A 16,208-nucleotide genomic window follows, 5' to 3' on the forward strand; every position below is an offset into this window, starting at 1 on the left:
CAAGAAGTGATGAAAATTAAAAAATGTAAACAGCTGGAATGAATGAGCTGATGTGGATGAAGGCAGAACCGGCCCTTCATCAGGCCCCGCCCACAATAACCCCGCCTCCTCATGATACCCCGCCTTCTTTGGCTAATCCCCGCCCCCTTCATGCTGCGCACAACAATCAGGCCCCGCCGACTACTGGCGCCCACTGGCCACGCCCTCAACCTGTGGTCAAACCAAACGGAGCCTCGCCCTTCTGCCCCTGCCCCTTTCCACCCCAACCCACAAACCTGCCCTTCTTCCCCGTCCCTCACCACAGTCCCGCCCTTCTGCCCCGCCCCTTACCACCCCAACTCACACACCTGCCCTTCTGCCCCGCCCCTTGCCACCCCAACCCACAGCCCCGCCCCTCCGCCCTGACCTCTGACCTTATCCACCGGCCCCTCCAGACCATTTGATCCACTGCCCCTCAGGGCTCTGTCCCCTGGTGTGGTTTATGGAGGCGAGCGGAGACCCAAGCCCCGGGACTTCGCGCCGTGGCCTTAGATCTGAGGAACATGAGGGGTCGGACCCTCGGGAGAAGGAGCAGGCGGCCGCCGCCGGTGAGGGGTGCAGGTTCTTTGGCTGTCGGGAGGCCCCAGTACCGGTTGTGTTGAGAGGCGGAGGGCCCCAGCTCAGCGCCGGCACCTTCCCACTACTGTTCGACCCGGACGGGAGGCTGGTCAGAGAGTCTTACTTTCGTAAACTCATATTCAAGGAGGGTGAGTGGTGCCTACTGGGGTCAAACAGCTCATTAGGGGTGTGATGCCCACCAGAGTCGAACAACCCCGTCCCCAGGTCTGAGCAGCCCTTAGGAGCGTAACGCCCACTCAAGCTCAACAGCCACCCAGGGAAGCGATGAACAGTTCCCCTGAAGAGGGACAGGAAGTGATCCCTGACGAGGGACGATAGACCTCCTATGACAGGATCTTCAGGGAATGAGGAGAGTGGTGAATGATAAGGTGTCTTGTAGATTTTCTTCTTGTATTTGTGATTTGTCACACCCGGCATTGTGAGTGAGTGAAGGTTAGTGGAGCTCCAGGGAGAAATGGGATTGTGAAGCGTCCCAAGGAGGAGAATGACCAAGGAAGAGGAATGAAAAAAAGTGTTGAAAGATCTTATTTTCCAAGTAATTACTTGTATTATCTGGAATGAGTGACTGATTAATTTTGTGATATTACTCTGCAGTATGTCTTGGGCTGATGTGTTGTACAGGAGAATCTAGTTTGTTCAAGGTGGGGTTATCCACGTGCTCTGTGGTAACAGTTCTACAGTGAAATTTAATAAAGGTCTATGTTACTTATGTATACACTAGGATGAGCAAATGGTTAAGCTTGAAACAAAAAAAATTACTGGAGGAACTCTGTAGGTCTGGCAGCATCTGTGGAGAGAAAGCAGGGTCAACATTTTCAGGATCAGTGACCCTTCATCAGAACTCGTAGGAACTAGGAACAATGTGGTAATCATGCAGAGGATGGGGTAAAATGAATGAGATGTTAGGTGGAGACAGAGCCTGGACGAAGAGAAAGACAGTAGGGCAGACAAAAGGATGAATAATGGTATGCCAGTAGGAAAGAAGAGACCAGAAGTAGGTGAAAATGGGTTGACTGTGCTGAAAGCAGCCCATGTGATGTCAAGGCTTGGGGTTAAGTTTGACTTCACTTTTTTTCCTTTTTATGCTGACGGTGTGATGCAACCATATTCTTTTAAACTTGTGTATATATTTCAGTATTGCGAGTGCAAAGGTGTTTATGATCACATATTCAAAATGTCCATAAGACTTGCAAATTTCACATTTGCAAGAATTTGCATAAAGTACTGAGCTATGTATTTTAGTAATTAGCATCTGCTTCAATTGACCTAACCTCTCGAAACCATTGGAATGCTGGTTTTGCACTTTGTAATGGGGACTAAAATTTGGACAGTAGATAAAATTGTGCCAAATATGTTTCAGTGTAGGTAACCATGAGGCCGTCCACTGAAGGTTGAAACCCTTTGAAATACCTACTGAAGCGGAGTAATTATTGTAATGATTGGTAATTATGTGATGACAAGTAAAGCTGCTACTATCTTAAGTTTTGGTTACTGTGAACAGTTCTGGGCACCGCCCTGTACGAAGGCTAAATTATTTTTGGAGTGAGTGCAGCATAGGTGTATAGAGTGATAATCTGGAGTTTGAGAAGTAACCTCAGGAGAAATTACATAAGGTATCCTTATATTTCTTGGAATTTAGAAAGTTCAGGGGTGATTTAATTATAGTTTTCAAAATAGACTAGGGGCTAAATGAGGGGAAGCTGAATAAATAAAACTATCATGGGTAAACTAACTGCATCTCTAATGTGTGCTGGTCAGTCAGAAACACAATGTATTGTGTGATTGACAGGTTGAAAAAGTTGTGCTTTTCCCACTGCTCGTAATAATGATAGTTTAGTATCTTGAGCTCTTGGAATATGTTGGCAGAAACAAGTGTGTGTCTTGGCAGATGGCTTTGATGATGTTTGTTGACTGTGAAAGCTGGTGATTATTCACATTTGCTAGATTCAAGCAAAAGCATTCCTCCTTGTAAGAGTCACATCTGGAGAACTTGGCAACTCAACTGTTTCATTTGCAGCTGAGGAAAGATTCAATCCTGTTTTCAGGTTTATAGGTTTTACTGAAGCTCCGAAAGCTTGTGTTTACCAGTAAACAGGTTGGAGTATAACCTGGTATCGTGTGATTTCGGAACAAAAACAGAAGTTGCTGAGAAAGCTCAGGTCTGGCAGCATCTGTGAAGAAAAAGTCAGCTAACGTTTCGAGTCCCTTGCTCCATGTGATTTCTGACCTTGTTCACCCCAGTCCAACACTGGCACCTCCACATCATAGGTTTGTTTTGACCATCCCTGGTGGTGTTACCCTTGTAAAAGTAGTGTATCCTTCTCAAAAGGTATTAGCAACAGAGTACCTGAACTTAAGGTAGTGGTTAGCATATTCTTGATAACTTTTCACTCCCTGCTTATCAGAATAGGCAGAAATGTGGCGTAATCAAATCAGCCAAGGTCTTATTGAATGGCAGAGCTGGCTTAAGGGGCAAAAATGTAAGGTTGTAATCATAGAATCCCTACAGTGTGGAAACAGGCCATTTGGTCCAACAAGCCCACACTGTCCCTCCAAAGACCGTACCTCCGAAGAGCATCCCACCACAACTCATTCCCCTTACACCTGCATTTTCCCATGTCTAACCCACCTAACCTCAATATCCCTGGACACTGCGGGCAATTTAGCATGGCCAATCCACCTACCCTGCACATCTTTGGACTGCAGGAGGAAACCAGAGCACCCAGAGGAAACCCACACACATGGGGAGAATGGTACCATCACATGGACAGTCACCTAAGGGTGGAATCGAAGCCAGGACTCTGGCGCTGTGAGGGAGCAGCGCTAATCACCGTGCCACCCCTCATAATTCCTATGTCTGTATGTATAAAGTTGCAATAGGCTATTTAGCCCGACTGGTCCATGTGGTTTATGCTTTATTTGAGCTTCCTCCCTTCACTCATGATGTGGTTCCTTGACTTGTTGAAACCTTGCTTAACTGAGAAGGTGCTGGCATTGTGGTAATGTTGTCAGAATTGTAATCCTGAGGTTTTGAGTCTGGTGTCTGGGTTCAAATCATACCAGGGTTATTTGTGGAATTTATATTTAATTTAAAAATTGCAGATGATACGACACATGGAGGCATTTAGAACTGTAGGGAGGATAATGGAGAACTTCAAAAGGACACAGACAAGCTGGTTTAATGGACAGATAAGTGACAGATTAAGTTCACTGCTGAGAAGTATGAGGTGATTCATCTTGGTAGGAAGAGCATGGAGAGCCAACATAAATAAATGATAAAACACTAAAGGGGATGCACAAGTAGATGGACCCTAGGTGTCTTTGTGGGTGAATCACAGCGACAGTGTAGTAACTAGCAAAGTTTTCGAAGCATGCTTTTGGTAGAGCCACAAAGGTTGTCATGCGACTTGGATCTTGCCATCACACCAATGCAGCAACTCCCATAAGCTCAAATTTAAAATTCTTGTTTGGCCTGCTTAAAGGCATGTTCAGTTGGATACTGATGGTTCTCAGGTAGCTCAGTTTAAGGTACTGTACTTGTGGTACCATTCCCCCACCTCCTACATATAACCTACACATTCTTCCTTTTCAGATAATGATCTGATTCCCTGTTGAAAGCTTCCATTGAATTCACCTCCACCAGGCTCTGCAAAAGCTGAATGAGAAGTATGGGGTGGGTACCTCCACTATTTGATTTTAAGAAGCAGAGAATCCAGTTTTCATGCTAGGTTTTACATTCAGAAAGAACGAAATAAACAAAAAAAGCAAAGAGTAAACCGAAAAGCGATGAGATAGACTGAATGATGATGGAATAAGAGGGTGCCATTGACTAAACCATTGTTGATTAAGCAAGCCCCAAATTCCATGAACTGAATATTTAAACTTAATGCAAATAGTGTCCTGGTTGGTTCTCAAATCTAAAAGGTGCCATCAAGTAGAGTAACTAAAAAGTGTCTGGAGATAAATCCCTGACACGTTGAGGCAGCTGGAAGTTTCATATACAAGTTGCCAAGTCATGGAGTCATAGGATTGTACAGAGTCGAAACAGATCCTTCAGTCCAACTCTTCCATGCTGACCAGACATCCTAAATTAAGGACTTAGGACAGGATCTAGTCCCATTTGCCAGCGTTTGGCCAATATCCCTCTGAACCATTCCTCCACCCATCCAGATGCCTTTTAAATGTCGTAATTGTACCAGCCTCCACCACTTCCTCTGGCAGCTCATTCCATACACGCACCACCTTTAGTTGGAAAAAGTTAACCCGTAGGTCTCTTTTAAATCTTTCCCCTTAAACCTATGCCCTATAGTTTTGGATTCCCGTACCATGGGGAAAACACCCCAGTTGCTAATGAAAGCTTTTCTTTTGGAGAAATCTAAAATACTGATGCAGTATCCATATTTTGGCATTATGCACCAGGAAAAACCTTAGTAGCAGCTCGTGAAAGAGCACCAACAGATGGAAGACACAAAAGATAGATTTAATGTGCATAGTTGTGCTAGTACAGCTGGAACAGAAAAATGTAAATTGTTGTACATCAGAAAAAGCCAGTGCCCATGATGTTTCCAGGAGATAAGAATATTTCCACTGCACTGTTGTGGTAACTAGAGCATGAATAATCAGGCAAGTTTGTCTGGACTGGTTTCAGAAGTACTTTGTTCCACATGGTGCACTCATTGCAGGTCGGTTGGGTTTGGTGAAAACTGCAAGATGTTGTTCATGCTTTACGTTTGCTCAGTATGTGCATGTGCTGGAATTCTTTTTCATATGTTTATTATATACTTATCCCAGAATGTAACATCATTGATTTAGCCAAGGAACCAAAGAATTTTATAGTTGATAAAGCCTGAGCATAAGGGCAAGTTTAGAAGGTATGCACATTGTGCGGAGGCCTGGAGATAACATTGTTCCAGAAAGCATTTACAGTGAGAAGTGCCATCTGGACAGCAGAACATGTAAGGGACAAGATTTCTGACAAACACTTGGCACAGCCTGTGGTCAGCATCTTTGCTGACGAGGAATCCGCTGATGGTAATTTTAAAGGACCCAGTGTGTCTAATGGGAAGATGATTTTGGAATTATTAGATTCTGTGAGAAGGATGTCTGTACAAGCTGCATGCACATTGTGAGCAAGATACAGAAACTGTGATGCTCCTGTTGTTCATGCGCTTACATATGGTGACGTCACTGTAAGAATTTTGCCCAGAGGAAATAGATGAGGAAAGTGATGACAGTGGTGATCAAGTAGACAAAGTAACCATAGACCAGTGTACAAAAATGTTTAACCACATTCTCTATATTTTGTCAAACTTTAAATGCAGCACAACCAACGAGTCTTACCAGAGAACATGACTGAACTTCTCCCAGAGATGGTATCATTAGTTTGTGGAAATGATTTAGTTTTGCATGATTTCGGTGCAGATGTGCCAATGATGGTTCAATTGACCCAAGAAGAGCAAAAAGCCCTTGAGCAGGATATCTTCAAGGGGTGCATGAAACGAGCAGCCTAATTAAGAATTGGCTAAAATTGGATCCTCATTAGCTGACTTAGCTAAGTCTTTTTTGTTGCATGCATTTTTCTAAGTAGCCAACTCAGTTCAGCTTAGCAAATGTGAATTCCACTGGAGTGCTAGGGTTCAGTGTCTCAGGAGTTCAGCAGGCCAATGAGAGAGATGTTTGCTTAATTTTTGCCTAAACAAAGCATCTGGTGATTATTTCTAGCATAGGGATTTTGTATTTGGGTCTTCAATCATTTTTTGACTCCCCCTCTCTTACAAATAGGCTTGATGGGTATAAGATTGACACCAGTGTGTCAAAAAAGTTTAAATACAATTTGAGCATTCAGATTGGGGATACTTAAGTATAAAGAGGAGGATTACTTGAATGGCCTAATTCATAACAAGTAAAATACGATAGAGAGGTCAAGTTGGCTGATGTGTTTCAGGTACAGCAAATAGGAGTTGCTGGACACCAAGGTGATCTACAGTGAACACACCTGTAGCAAATGTTTGCAGTTTGAGCAACTTCACACTCAAGTTGAGGAGTTGGTGTCTGAGCTGTAGATGTTGAGCTGTAACCAGCAGGAACAAAGTTATCTGTTCACTTTTCTCCCAGGAGGTAGAAACAAGTCTTTAGATCAGGCAATTCAAACTTGGTCCGTGATCAAGAACAGCAGGGTTTGATTATAGGTGTGCAGGTATGGGGACTTGAGGGATATCCCTTAAGGAGCCTGCAATTGTCCAACTGTTACAAGGTTCTTGCAAGCCACGTGTTGAGGAGTGGGGACTGCAGGGCAGTTGAGTGAATTGACCTCGGTACAGGAAACCATTTAAGTGGGTGGAGGAAATGGGAACTTTTGTCCACAATTTCCAGGATTTTTCCACTTCAGTTATTTATTCAATATCGTTTTGAAAGTTGCTTTTGAACTTGCTTCTGCCTGCCTTTCAGGCAGCACAGTCCAGATCCTAACAACACAATTGGCGTGGTGGCTCAGTGGTTAGCACTGCTGCCTCACTGCGCCAAGAACCTGGGTTCAATTCCACCCTTGGGTGAATTTGTATATTCTCTCTGTGTCAGCTTGGGTTTCCCCCCACGCTCCAAAAATGTGCAGCTTAGGTGGTTTGGCTATGCTAAATTTCCTGTAGCATGTAGGGATGTGCAGGGTACATTGATTAGCCATGGGAAAATACAGGATAACACGAATATGGTAGAGCTTGCGTGGGATGGTCTTTTGCGGTTTGGTATGGATTTAATGGGCCAATTGGCCTGCTTCCACACTGTAGGAATCTATGACCACTGTTAGTTTTTTAAAAACAAAACTCATGTCTCCTCTGGGTTTCCTTGCCAATTACCTTCTATCGGTGTCCTCTGGTTACTGATCCTCCTGCCAAATGAAACAGTCTATTCCTATACCTGTGATCAGAGATAATGGGAACTGCAGATGCTGGAGAATCCGAGATAACAAAATGTGGAGTTGGATGAACAGCAGGCCAAGCAACATCTTAGGAGCACAAAGGCTGATGTTTCAGGCCTAGACCCTTCATCAGAAAAGGGGGTTGGGGAGAGGATTCTGAAATAAATAGGGAGAGAGAGGGAGGCAGACCGTAAATGGATGGAGGAGAAGATAGGTGGAGAGGAGAGTATGGGTGGGGAGGGGATGGGTCAGTCCGGGGAGGACGGACAGGTCAAGGGAGCGGGATGAGGTTAGTAGGTGGGAAATGGAAGGGCGGCTTGAGGTGGGAGGAGGGGATAGGTGAGAGGAAGAGCAGGTTAGGCAGGCGGGGACGAGCAGGGCTGGTTTTGGGATGCAGTGGGGGGAGGGGAGATTTTGAAGCTGGTGAAATCTACCTACCAACCTCATCCCGCCCCCTTGACCTGTCCGTCCTCCCCGATCTGACCTATCCCACCTCCCCACCTCCCCACCCATACTCTCCTCTCCACCTATCTTCTCCTCTGTCCATCTTCGGTCGGCCTCCCCCTCTCTCCCTATTTATTTCAGAATCCTCTCCCCATCCCCCTTTTCTGATGAAGGGTCTAGGCCCGAAACATCAGCTTTTGTACTTCTGAGATGCTGCTTGGCCAGCTGTGTTCATCCAGCTCCACACTTTGTTATCTCATATTCCTATACATGTCCAGTTTCCAGAAACTAGTGCTGTGAATCCTTGACTGCCAATCTGCTTCTTGAAGGCCAACAGCACTGTGCTCCAGTGTATAAATGGCAATTACGGCTAGCGCTGAATAAGAAGGGTGGCACTCCAAGGCTTGAACCCAGAATTCCAGGCCGAGTCTGCTACTGTTATGTGGGCATTGCCTTGTGCATTGTAGGGTGCCATCACACAGATATTTGTATAAATTCCTGTGCCAATATTTCAAAGCTGAATGGGGGAGCGTTTCCTCCATGATTCTCAACTAAAATTACCATAACAGGTTGTTTGGTCATTGTCACATGACTTTGTGGGATCTTACCGTGCACAAACTGGTTACTGCATTTGCTATATTACAGTAACGTCTTGCTACTTGAATCAGTTCATTGAATTAGGCCTGAAATGATTGTCACAAGTAAGATTTTAAGAGTTGTCATGGTCATGGTCAATTCTGAAAGACAGCTGTAGTTCTAAACCTTCTAAGCTGTTTTATGCAGGACTATCCCATTAAGAACTGCAGGTTGCTTTTATTATTTCAAGTGATCCAGTCTTGGAACTGATACAATAAACTATAATGGATTGAAACTTGACTCTTTGGACCTGTGACAAAACAAGACAAAACTCTTTGTCAAAATGATTCTGTATTACTGTATGTTCTGACAGCTTTAATATGCTGCATGCATGCTAGCATCTGCTTATATATTTTAAGGAGAAAATTGTATTTGAAGGGGACCTGGATAAGCACACAACATAGATAGGAAGAGAGCAGAGCAGACTTGTCCAACAAGCAGGCTATTTCTCTCCTGCTGTGAATTGAACTGCATCAAAAGAGAGAGCAAAACAGTAATCTGATGGGAGGAGCAGTGAGCAGCGCAATGTGAGCCATTTAATTCAATCAGGGGACTGGAGCATTGATATACAGGAAGGATTTTTGAAAAATCCTTCAAGACATTCAGATCCAGGGAAGAGAACGAATGGCTTGAGTTTGGTGGGTTTAGTGGCTTAACGGGAGCTGGTTGAAAGTGCCACTGAGGGGCTGGGTGAGTGATGAACTCGAAAGTTCATGCTTGCTGCTCTGGAAATGATCTTTCAGCAGTTTACCCCCTTCCCAGAATGGGAGAGAAGTTGAATTATGGCTTCTACCAGGCAAAGATATTGAAAAGCCCTGGAGTAGAAGGTTGTGTGGATAGGGAGGTAGGGATAGATGAAGTAGGTTGGAAGGAGGCTAGTGTGGACTGTAAACACCACTATTTATTTCTTTTCATAGATGTGGGTGTTACTAGCAAGGCTAGCAACTGTTGTCAATTCATAATTGCCGGTGAAACTGAGTGGCTTGCAAGACTTTTTCAGAAGTGAGTTAAGGGTCAGCCACATTGGCATTGGGTTAGGAGTCACATGTAAGCTGACTGATTTCATTCACTAAGGGACATCGCCTTTGAAATCCTGGATGTCGGTTGTGTCTTTAGGTACTTGATGTCACTTGTCCTTGAGATAGTTACTTGATGTGCAATTTAGATCTTGTAGGGCTGACATCAAGCATATTAAACCAATAACTATGATTACTTAAAATGATCTATATTTGCCTTTGACCTGGTGAGTTGAAATCCAAGCATGCAGGTGGTCTAAGTGTAGCTGGCTCTTTTTCTAAAGTGCTTGCTTTTGACATGTGGTGAAGTACAAATTCTGAGACAACAGCCCATCACATTATGGTCTTTAAAGGACTCCATTAAAAGTTTATAAATAAAACATTTAATATTTTTGACCAGCCTTCTTTATAAAAATTATTCATATTTGGATATCTTCTTTCTGATTATGTGTATTCTGCATCCCTGGACTATCATATTGCAATTAAATTAGACTGGTAGTTTAGCCTTTAAGTACAATGCTAACTGTTGTCCTTCATTGATATGAATGAATAAGAAAAAAGTGAGCTCAAATTCGACACTTTTATAGGCTCTTTGGAGTACTTTGCTATCAATGCCTTACCCACAAATATAAAGTTTGTTAGAAGTTTAGAGTTCTGAATGAACCTGAAGTGAGGTAAGAAATATCCTGAATTGTAAGATGGGAATGGATTATGACCACCTTCTTCAAAAGTGTGACTGCTTAAATGCCTTTATAGCTTTTAAATACCATTACCTGTGTGTCACTGGCACTCTTACCTATTCCCAACATGGAAGTTTGTGGATTCAAGTCCCATTCGAGAGACCTGAACACACAATCGAGGCTGCCACTGCCAGACCTGCAGAATAGGAGGTGTTGCCATGCCAGTGAGATATTAAACTGAGGCCTCTTTAGTAGTGGTTCTCAGGAGATCATAAAGGATCTCATAACGCTGTTTGCAAAACAGCAGAGTGATTTCCCAGCCCCACCCTCCTCCTCCTCTGCTTTCTCCAGCCACCGGTGTCCCCAGCCAATTTTGACCTCTCAAACAGCATCAGTAAAAACAAATGATCTGGCCATTAATGTGTTACTATTTGTGGGTTCTTTCTGTATGCAGTATTAGTTTTTGAGTTTCCTTGCACTTGTACAATTATAACATTAGGAGCGGGAGTATGCTATTTGGGCTTTCTAGCTTGCTCTTTTATTCAACAAGACTGCAGTAGATCTGATTGTGATTTCAACTTCAGGTTCCTGCCTGACCATGGTAACCAACAACTCCTTGTTAGTCAAATATATCTGTCTGCCTTTGTCTTAATAGTCAATGACTCAGCTTTTATCACTCTCTAGGGAAGAGTGTTCCAAAAATTAACTCCCTACTGGAGAAACAAGAAATTCTCCTCATTTTACTTTTAAAATTTGTAGTCTGCCAGTTAAAAACTGTATCCCATAGTTTTAGTCTAAACATCTTTTCATCATCGACCTTGTGAAATCCCATCAGAATCCTAAATCGAAGTAAGATCACCTCTCATTCCTTTAAACTCTAGCATGACAAAAATTTGTAATTATTGTAAGTGTCTGTGCTTCAAAAGGAATTTGCTGGCTATAAAGCATTTTCAGGATGTTCTGAGGTTATGAAAGATGCTTAATGATACAAATTGCATCCTTTTTAATACAGTGGAAGATAATTTTAAAAGAACTTTCAAATGAAAGTTCTCCAGTGCATATGAAAGAAATCCGTTTAAACCCAGTGTTTTTAGCTACAGCACAGGTGAAAAGCTGAAAGCATTGTAGACTATTAGATCAAGTAATAGTTTTATGAGTTCACTCAACTGCAGGGAAGCATGTTCCAGCAAGATAGCAGCCAATTTAGGTAATGGAGAGGATGCAAATTTAGCTATTGATTTGAGAGTAAATGCTTTGCTGAATTTGCAGCACAAAAACGGGCTGTTCAAACCAACTCGTCCATGTTGGTATTAGTGCTGTGTCTGAATCTCTTCCCATCCCCTCGTCATCTCTTCTTATTGTCATTTCCTCCCGATCCTTCCTCTCTTGCATATCCACCTTCCCCTTCAATAAATCTGTGCTCTTCACATCAAATCGTACATGTGGTTGTGAATTCCACATTCACGTGTTTGTAAAGATGTTTCTCTTGAAGATATTTTCTGATCAACCTATTCAGAAATGTTAATGCACACTTTGAAACAGTCAGGACTTGAACGCAGGTCTCCTGGCTCAGAGGTAAGCCCTTTCCATTGTGACACAAGAACCCTAAGCTTCTCCTGAATTTTCAATTGGTTTATTAGCTATCACCTAATCTTTGAGCCCTAGTTTTGGGCGGTCCCACAGCAGTAATATGTTCTCTACACCTACCGTATCAAACCACTCCTAATTTTAAAGATCTTTAGCATGACAGCCTCCTGTCACTAGCCTATTCAGTCTTTCCTGATAGCTTTGGCCTGTCAATGACATTAGCTTACATAGAATGTGGTAACGGGAAATTCAGTCCAATGGTGTTCACTTTCTACTCCAAGCTTCTCTCCATCCTTACTCATCTTCCTTTCAGCCTCACCTATTCCTTTTGTACATTTATCCAAACTTCCCCCTGAATGTATCTATATTGTTCATTTCAACCCTCTTGTGGTAGCAAGGTTCACATTCTTACCACTCTAGTGACAAGGGGAAATACTTTCACTCCTTTTGCAGTTCTGACTTTCCAGATTTTTAAGAAAGTATTATTAAAAGAACATTACTTTCAAATCTGTAGCTTGAAGAGAAAACTCTAAATTATGTTTCAAAAGTCCCTTTGGGATGAAAATCACAGCAAATGATTTGTTTTACTGAAGGGATCATTTAGAATTTGATTAACCATTGGACAATGTAACAAATTCTTCTAAAGGTGTGAGAATTCAAAACTTCTGAAAGAACAGGACATTGGAAAGATGTCATGGTAAATTCTGAAGTAATTAATTTCTTTTATCTGGCAACATCTGTGGAGATAGAGACAAATGCCATAGAGGAGGAATTTCTGAAGTGTGTATGGGATGGTTTTCTTGACCAATATATGGAGGAAGGGAAGGGATTCATTGCCACTCTAACTGTGTGAGACCCTTTGGGGATAAGCGACTATAATGTGATAGAATTTTTAATCACGATGGAGAGTGAGGTTGTTGATTCAGAGACTAGGGTGCTGAACCTTAATAAACTATGAGAATATGAGGTGTGAGTTGGCCTTGATAGATTGGGGAGAGTTACTTAAAGGGATGGCAGCAGATAGGCAATAGCAGCCATCCAAGGAACGCACGGAGCAACTACAACAACTGTTTATTCCTGTCTGTCATAAAAGCAGAATGGATAAGAGGGCCAATCCATGGTTTACAAAGGAAATTAAAAAGAGTATCCAATCTAAGGAAGAAGTGTACCGATTGGCCAAGGAACATAATATGTCTGAGGATTAGAAGCGGTTTAGAATTCAGGAAAAAAAGGACTAAGGGATTGATTAAGAAGTGGTAAATATAGTACGAAAGTAACCTTGCAGAGAACATAATGACTGACGCTGAGAGTTTCTATAAGTACGTGAAGAGAAAGAGATTGATGAAGACGAATGAGGTCCCCTACAGACAGAAACCATTGAATGCACAGTAGTGGACAAAGAAATGGCTGAGCAACTGACTACATACTTTGGCTCTGCCTTCAGAAGAGGGTACAAATCAAATTCCAACATTGTTGGAGAATGCAAGATTTAGTGAGCGGGAAGAATTGAGAGGGATCAATATAAGTAGAGAAATGGCGCTGGGAGAATTGATGGGAATTGAAGGCCGATTAAATCCCAGGGCCTAATAATCTACATCCCATAGTATTTAAAGCATTGGCTGTAGAAATAGTGGATGCATTGGTGGGTGGTCATCTTCCAGGATTCTATTGACTCTGGAATGTCCCTGCAGATTGGAGGATAGTTAATCTCACTCCAGTATTCAAACAGGAAGGGAAAGAGAAAATGGAATTATAGACCAGAAAGCTTAATGTCGGCAGTAGGGAAAATTTTCGCATCCGTTATCAAGGACTTTATAATGGAGCATTTAAAATGGAGTGGTGTGATCAGACAGAGTCAGCAAGGATTTATGAAAGGGAAAGTATCTTGACAAATCTGTTGGAATTCTATTCTAGAGTTGACAAGGGGGAGCCAGTCGATGCAGTATGTTTGGACATCGGAAAGTGTTTGACATAGTCCCACATAAGAGATTACTGTGCAAGATTAAAGCATGTGGGATTGGGGGAGGTGTATTGAGATGGACAGAAAACTGGTTGGCAGAGAAGAAACAGAGTAGGAATTAATGGGTCATTTTCAAATTGGCAGGCAGTAACTAGTATGGTGCCACAGGGTTCGGTGCTGGGACCCCAGCTATTCGCAGTATATATTAACGATTTGGATGAGGGAGCAAAATGTAATATCTCCAAGTTTGCAGCTGATACCAAGTTGTGTGGGAAGGTAAACTGTGACAAGCACGCAGAAATCTTCCAGCATGATCTCGACAGGTTGGGTGAGTGGGCGGATCAATGGCAGGTGCAGTATAATTTGGATAAATGAGGTTATTCGCTTTGGAAGCAAAAACAAGAAGGTGGATTACTATCTGAGTGGCTGTAAATTGGGAGAAGGAAGTGTGCAGTGGGACCTGGGTGTCCTTGTGCACCTGTCACTGAAGGTAAGTATGCAGGTGCAGCAGGTGGTAAAGAAGGCAAATGGTATGTTGGCCTTCATTGCTAGAGATTTTGAGTACAGGAGCAGGGATGTGTTGCAGTTATACAGGGCCTTGGTGAGGCCACATCTACAATGTTGTGTGCAGTTTTGGTCTCCTTTTCTGAGGAAGGATGCTCTTGCTCTCGAGGGAGTGCAGTGAAGGTTTAACGGGCTGACTCTAGGGATGGTGGGTCTGACATGTGAGGAGAGATTGACTAAGTCATGATTGTTTTCCCTGGAGTTCAAATAAATGAGCGGGGATCTCATAGAGACTTATAAAATTCTAACAGGACTGGACAGGGTAGATGCAGGAAGGATGTTCCCGATGCTGGGTGAGTCCAGAACCAAGGGTCACGGTTTGAGGATTCAGGGGAGACAATTTAGGACGGAGATGAGGAGATATTTCTCCACCCCAAGAGTGGTGAGCCTGTGGAATTCATTACCACAGGAAGTAGTTAATGCCAAAACATTGAATGTATTTGGGAGGCAGCTAGATATAGCACTTGGGGTAAATGGGATCAAAGGTTAAGGGGAGAAAGCAAGATTAGGTGTTGAGTCAAACACTCAGCCATGATTGTGATGAATGGCGGAGCAGGCTTGAAGGGCCGAATGGCTGCCCCCTGCTCCTATCTTCTATGTTTCTGTGTTTTGAGTCTGATATGATTTTTCAGTTCTGAAGAAGTGATAACAGTCTGAAATCATGAACTATCTTCCCCTCTCCATATATGCTGCCAGATCTGCTCTTTTTCTCCAGCACTTTGTTTTCATTTCAAATCTTGAGGAGTTGCAGTATTGGAATTGTAATTAACCTCTTTGCCTGTTGGAACAATGGCTCATTTGAAGTTACCATAGCATCATTTTGAGTAGAACTCCAAGAAAATTTTGGGCAGTACTCCTGAAATAAGTGCTTTCGACAGGGTGGTGGAGGAAGGCAAACCAGCTAAAGGACTGCGTACTGAACCAGGCTGCCTAGTGCATCAACACAGCTTGCTTGTAAATGCAGAATTGAGGAGCCTTCACTCCTTCCCAGACCTATTCTGCTCAGTCCACCTGTGAAAGGAAATTCCAACTATTCAACTGCAGGAACCATCATGGCTGCTAAGTTTCGGACTCTTCCTTCTCTCAACCCCACCCACCTTCACCTCCAAGAAAACCTTCAAACCAAAGTAACAAGCCTAAAGTGATCTTAGAAACTGATCGATCTTTCTTTCGTTTTGGTAATTAACTTTAAACGTCACTTTTAAACCATGTTGACTAATAGATTTATCACCTATTTAATTAAATTACTTTCAGTAGTGGTTGTTTACTAAACTATAACTTTAAAAATTTTGCTTAAAGCATATTCTGTGCTGCTGGTTATCTTGAAACTGCACCACTCAAAACTAAAAGGGCATTATAAAATGCTATACAAACTTCGATTTAATCGATCATGTTGAGGACATGCTGAGGTGTGGCCATGATCCTCCTGAATTCCCAGTCTCATTTTTTGTGATTGTCACATCAATTGCGTCTTGTTTTGATATTCCTAACAGGATGAAACATTCTCTCTGGTGTCAACTTAAATCAAAAGCTGTCGTAATTTTAAGCCTCTTTTCAAACTCTTCTCAAAAGCAAAGTGATCTTGGCCTATTAATCCTTTCCTGATGGGTGTAACCTAACAGTTCTGGCATAATATTCTCTCAGGGTCACAAACACATACCAAGTTATGGGCTTCCAAAGAGAGAGTCTGGCATATTGCCATATGAAGTCACGTTGCTTTCATGGTATGGCACGATGCAAACTAAGAATGGTTGGTAGTTGACAGGAGAGAATTGCAAAGCAGATCAGTA

At 42.7% G+C, this 16,208-nt stretch overlaps 1 protein-coding gene across 1 annotated transcript in view; it reads left to right on the forward strand.

Annotated features, from left to right (window-relative positions):
* Window positions 1-221: 221 nt before the first annotated feature.
* si:dkey-238d18.4 (TBC1 domain family member 17) overlaps window positions 222-16,208 on the forward strand; it is a 62,922-nt gene continuing 46,935 nt past the window's right edge. Inside the window, exon 1 of the mRNA XM_048527995.2 lies at window positions 222-746. Coding sequence (XP_048383952.1) covers window positions 482-746 — 265 coding nt within the window. The 5' untranslated portion in view covers window positions 222-481. The remainder of the gene's footprint in view (window positions 747-16,208) is intronic.

This window comes from Stegostoma tigrinum, chromosome 3, assembly GCF_030684315.1.
Source record: "Stegostoma tigrinum isolate sSteTig4 chromosome 3, sSteTig4.hap1, whole genome shotgun sequence".
NCBI classification, from domain to species: Eukaryota; Metazoa; Chordata; class Chondrichthyes; order Orectolobiformes; family Stegostomatidae; genus Stegostoma; species Stegostoma tigrinum.